Source organism: Rhagoletis zephyria, unplaced genomic scaffold, assembly GCF_001687245.7.
Source record: "Rhagoletis zephyria isolate East Lansing unplaced genomic scaffold, Rhagoletis_zephyria_1.1 Rzeph_scaffold_00021, whole genome shotgun sequence".
In the NCBI taxonomy this organism is placed as follows: Eukaryota; Metazoa; Arthropoda; class Insecta; order Diptera; family Tephritidae; genus Rhagoletis; species Rhagoletis zephyria.
This window is the reverse complement of record NW_016157105.1, coordinates 925,258-930,982: the sequence shown is the minus strand read 5'-3', so window position 1 is coordinate 930,982 and position 5,725 is coordinate 925,258. Positions and strand designations below refer to the sequence as shown.

At 32.5% G+C, this 5,725-nt stretch overlaps 1 protein-coding gene across 4 annotated transcripts in view; it reads right to left on the bottom strand.

Moving 5' to 3' along the window:
* Positions 1-432: 432 nt before the first annotated feature.
* The window catches only part of LOC108362068 (uncharacterized), a 608,307-nt gene continuing 603,014 nt past the window's right edge, over positions 433-5,725 (bottom strand). For all 4 annotated transcript variants that reach the window (XM_017614914.1, XM_017614908.1, XM_017614923.1 and 1 more), the window contains one exon: positions 433-1,391. In XM_017614914.1, coding sequence (XP_017470403.1) covers positions 1,105-1,391 — 287 coding nt within the window. In that variant the 3' untranslated portion in view covers positions 433-1,104. The remainder of the gene's footprint in view (positions 1,392-5,725) is intronic.

The window sequence follows — 5,725 nt, the reverse complement described above, 5'->3', positions numbered from 1 at the left end:
TAGATGTATTGCACATATGGTTACTACAGTGTAATTTGACGAATAAAAATGTTACAAATATTTTACAACACTTTGTTAGAGATCTACCGCTGTTTTTATTAATAATCTACCACTAATTTGGTTTTTGAAGTGACAACATTAGCAGTAGCCGCGCGGCATCTTCGTGAAACGAGTTGTTTCTGCGAGAGTTGTAATAACCAACAACCTCTCCCACAATCGTACGAAGTAATTGGGAGGTGGAATCCCACTGCTCATTTATGTCTAGGCGATGAGGAAGGTGGATTACCAATTTATTTTAAGATATAGGGTTTTTGGCATAAAATAATATAAAAACTCGATTCTCTTGTATATTTATTTAAAGATTTTTTTCATTCTTTAACTACAATTTCTTAGAAGATAACATGAAAATAAAATTGACAAGAAAATTTTAAGTGCAAAGGCTTTGAACTTACTGTTGAGCAACAATGTTTTCAGCATAAAAAACACAAAAACTCGATTTTCTTAAAAATCCGTGTCAGGATTTTTTTCTATTCCATCTTAAATTACTTAGAAAACATAGTAGAGAAGAAATTCACAAGAAGATTTTCAGTAACAAGACCTTTGGGTTGAACTTGGTTTCGATCCACGGTGTAGGGCCTTTCATGTTAATTATTTCTGTTCAGTATTGTTGCTGTTATAAATTAGGCTAAACCTAAAGAAAAATTAAAAAGCGCCGCAGCTCAATGTTTTTGCAGTGCAAAATTAGTATTATGAGGAATTATATTTCATTGTCAGTAACTTAATACTTATAAATAATTCATTTATCCACAACTAACATTAATGCATTCAAAGGCAATGCATTCTGTCTGATTTTTCGGCTTTTGCTGTTATTTGGCTTTCCAATGGCTTAGTCGGCAGCAAACCATTCTGAACTTTTATTGAAGTTTTAACGTTCTGGCTGTCATTTGGATTGTCATTTTCATTGTAGCTCTCATTAAAGCATTCTTGCTGCACTTTCGGCACATTATACGAAAGGTGGGCAGTAAGAGTTGTGATGGCTTCGACTTTGAGTTGAGAGTTATCATCCGAAAGAGCCTTAAGTTATACACTACCCTAGGAATTTCGTCATCCATAATAGAACTGGGAGTTCACTGGTACACCTGTTGACAAGGTACGGGGCGCGGTACCATCATAAGACAGTTGTTGTTGCAATACAGAAGTAAATGCGGATGTTTTTATACGACCTAATGATGAAGCTGCAGAATACTGCTCATTTAAGGCAGAAGTTTCTATTGGCGGAGTTTGAAGATTTGAAGGCCGATTAACCATTCCTTGTGTATTGATGAGGTAGCTCGCGTGAATTGTTGGCTCGATTGTGTACTGCGCCAGTTGCGTCATTGGAACGTTAGGGGCTGAGAAGTAGATAAATAAAACAAGAAGAAAGTCGGTGTTAAAGTGTACTATTTCATTTTGAAATTGTTTTTTATTTTGCTTTTGACTATAATTTTAAAATGAATTAAGAGAATAGTTAAACCAAAAAATAAACTACAGACAGAAATTAAGGTTTCCCTAAACAGCAGACCTCAAAATGTTTATCTCATATAAATGCATGTTTTTTATGATCCCAAGATTTTCGGGATGTCGTTGGTTCAATCCCGGGATTCCGGGATCAGTCCCGGGATTTAGATATTTATCATTTTTCAACAACTTAACATGAAAAAATTGCATCAATATGGTTTGAGAAGCTCTCCTACCACATAATAATTAATAAGTAAATGGGTTTGGAACGTACTTTTTATTTAAAGTGAAAATTATTTCATAAGTAACAAAACGAAAGACAGTAATTAAATTTATATGCATTTAGTAATATTTTAGCGTGTACATATCTGATAAAGTAATTTAAGGTATGTCGAAAAAAACTCGATGCAAAAAATTTATTTTCTGTTTGAAAGAAGTTCATAATACTAGTGGCAGAAATAAAAGAAGCGCCTTAATTCAGCCAGTTTTGTGTATATTTCTTTTGTTTTTTCAAAATTTAAATTTTTTTATAAAAGTCTACCTCATATTACATATAATTAACTGCATATAAGATAGGATTAATTCCAATATTAATTTAAAAAATTCAGTGCAATGTAAAACAAAAATATGGGTATCAAAGGAAATATCTTTTATGGGTTCAAAAGAACGAATAGAAATTTAAAATGCCCCTTTAATCTGTTTTATTTTTTTAGGCTTAACATGTAATTTTTTCAAAAATAAGAATTGCAAAATTTCAAGGATATTCAAGGATAAAATTATAAAAGGGTATTTTCAATACCTACCCGTTCCTTACGCACCAAAAATTGTAATGTTTTAACTCTACATAATCTTCTCTTTCATTTGATACCCATACTGTTTTGTTTTAAGTATTTTGCACTGAAATTTTTAAATCATTTTTTGAATTACTAATATCTTTCAAATTTCAAAGTTCCTTTAAAAAATCCTGACGTCAGAGAGAAAAAATTAAAAACGCAATTTTACAATATTTGGCGAATATATTGATTTTTTGTGTATGCAAAATTGCTTGTCGCAAGGTATTATAAGTATATTTAGCTACACATTTATAAAAAAATTTAAATATTAAATAAACAAAAGAAATATAGCCAAAACTGGTCAACATAAAGCGTTTCTATTGTTGCCACCAGTGTAAATTACAAATCCCGAAAATCCCGCGATTCTACGCAAATAATCCCGGGATTTTCGGGACTTAAAAAAGACCGGGATCCCGGGATTAACATTCTTAATACCTATGTACATGCCTACGTATATAGTACGGCATCCCAATCGCGGTAATCGGGGCAAAAAATTGGTATAACATACACGCCAAGGCGAATTTATACAAGATGGTGTTGTAAAATCAGCTGAATTCTTTGCTTTTAAGAAAATGGAATGGATATGAATAAAAAGTTTTACTAGAAATGTATGTATTAGGGATACCAATCCCGGGATCATGGGATCCCGGTGTTTTTGAGGTCACAAAATCCCGGGATTTGCTTATATTAATCCTGGGATCCCGAACAATTTGAAANGCCAGTTTTGTGTATATTTCTTTTGTTTTTTCAAAATTTAAATTTTTTTATAAAAGTCTACCTCATATTACATATAATTAACTGCATATAAGATAGGATTAATTCCAATATTAATTTAAAAAATTCAGTGCAATGTAAAACAAAAATATGGGTATCAAAGGAAATATCTTTTATGGGTTCAAAAGAACGAATAGAAATTTAAAATGCCCCTTTAATCTGTTTTATTTTTTTAGGCTTAACATGTAATTTTTTCAAAAATAAGAATTGCAAAATTTCAAGGATATTCAAGGATAAAATTATAAAAGGGTATTTTCAATACCTACCCGTTCCTTACGCACCAAAAATTGTAATGTTTTAACTCTACATAATCTTCTCTTTCATTTGATACCCATACTGTTTTGTTTTAAGTATTTTGCACTGAAATTTTTAAATCATTTTTTGAATTACTAATATCTTTCAAATTTCAAAGTTCCTTTAAAAAATCCTGACGTCAGAGAGAAAAAATTAAAAACGCAATTTTACAATATTTGGCGAATATATTGATTTTTTGTGTATGCAAAATTGCTTGTCGCAAGGTATTATAAGTATATTTAGCTACACATTTATAAAAAAATTTAAATATTAAATAAACAAAAGAAATATAGCCAAAACTGGTCAACATAAAGCGTTTCTATTGTTGCCACCAGTGTAAATTACAAATCCCGAAAATCCCGCGATTCTACGCAAATAATCCCGGGATTTTCGGGACTTAAAAAAGACCGGGATCCCGGGATTAACATTCTTAATACCTATGTACATGCCTACGTATATAGTACGGCATCCCAATCGCGGTAATCGGGGCAAAAAATTGGTATAACATACACGCCAAGGCGAATTTATACAAGATGGTGTTGTAAAATCAGCTGAATTCTTTGCTTTTAAGAAAATGGAATGGATATGAATAAAAAGTTTTACTAGAAATGTATGTATTAGGGATACCAATCCCGGGATCATGGGATCCCGGTGTTTTTGAGGTCACAAAATCCCGGGATTTGCTTATATTAATCCTGGGATCCCGAACAATTTGAAATATCGAATTAAGAGTAAGAACTTGTTTATGCATTTTGAAGTATGAATTTTGTAAAATGCCGTCTTGACTGCAATTAACAAAAAGCTTGAAATTGTACTTTTAAATTGCAGACTGAGCTTTTTTTGAAAAAGATTTAAATGAATTTACTCATAGTGTCGCTAATGTAAACGAAACAGAGAGCTTTAACTTGCATTATTTTTTCAACCACAATCACCTCAAATCGACGTGCTGGTAAAAGAAGTTCAAAGATTTTGTAGTGGAGGAGATAGGGGTCATTAACTTCAAATGGCTTATGACTACCTTTTGANCATACATATCGACAAAAATATAAGTTTACAAAATAGAAAAAAAACTTCTTTACTGACGCACAAACGGTGATTTAATTGGGGTTTCTACTTTTTCGGTATATCAGTCTTCAAGAATCTTGCCTTTAAAAAAACAAAATATACACATTAATATCTTTAAAATCAAGAAAACTAGCTTTGAACAAATTGTGGCTTACAACGTTATTTGAGGCGACCATTCATATGTATATTTTTAACGAAATCGAACAAACAAGCTTATTCGATAACGGAACAAAGGACCACTAAATTTAATTTCGGCGCACACATAACACACTGTGGGTATAATAGCATAGCTGAGATGTTGGTACGGCTAGAGCTAGTACTTTGAAGAAGCGCGGCCGAAGGTCGCCTACTAAGGAGTTGTGCGCATAAAAATATTACATATGACAAAACCCGAATTTTAAAAACTTAAATAATAATTATTTTAATTGTTGTTACTCAAAATAATTTTTGGTTTTTATACCCGAGCGCACTTGTGCACAAGGGTATATTAATTTTGTTCACATAACTGTTGTTTGTAACAGCCAAAACGAATCGAGATAGACATAGACAAATGTATACATAAATGATCAGAATGAAAGGAGAAATCGATTAAGCCATGTCTGTCTGTCCGTCCGTCTGTCCGTCTGTCCGTCTGTCCGTGTACACGATAACTCGAGCAAAAATTGAGATATCTCAACGAAATTTGGTATGTAGGTTTCCCTTAATCCAAGGTAGGTTGGTATTGAAAATGGGCGAAATCGGACTTTAACCACGCCCACTTCCCATATAACGGTAATTTCCAGAAATACGAAAACTGCGATATTTTAGTAACTACTGAAGATAATTCACTCAAAATTGATATTTACAATAATTTTCAGACGAAAAATAAGAATATTATAAATTTTTGGAAAATGGGCGTAGCCACGCCCACTTATGGTTACATGTGTATATCTTGGTAACCGCTGCACCAATTTCTTCCAAACTTGGCACAGTTGTTGGCATTACTCCAAGGTAGGTTGGTATTGAAAATGGGCCAAATCGGACTGTAACTACGCCCACTTCCCATATAACGGTAATTTTCAGAAATACGAAAACTGCGATATTTTAGTAACTACTGAAGATAATTCACTCAAAATTGATATTTACAATAATTTTTAGACGAAAAATAAGAATATTATAAATTTTTGGAAAATGGGCGTAGCCACGCCCACTTATGGTTACATGTGTATATCTTGGTAACCGCTGCACCAATTTCTTCCAAACTTGGCACAGTTGTTGGCCTT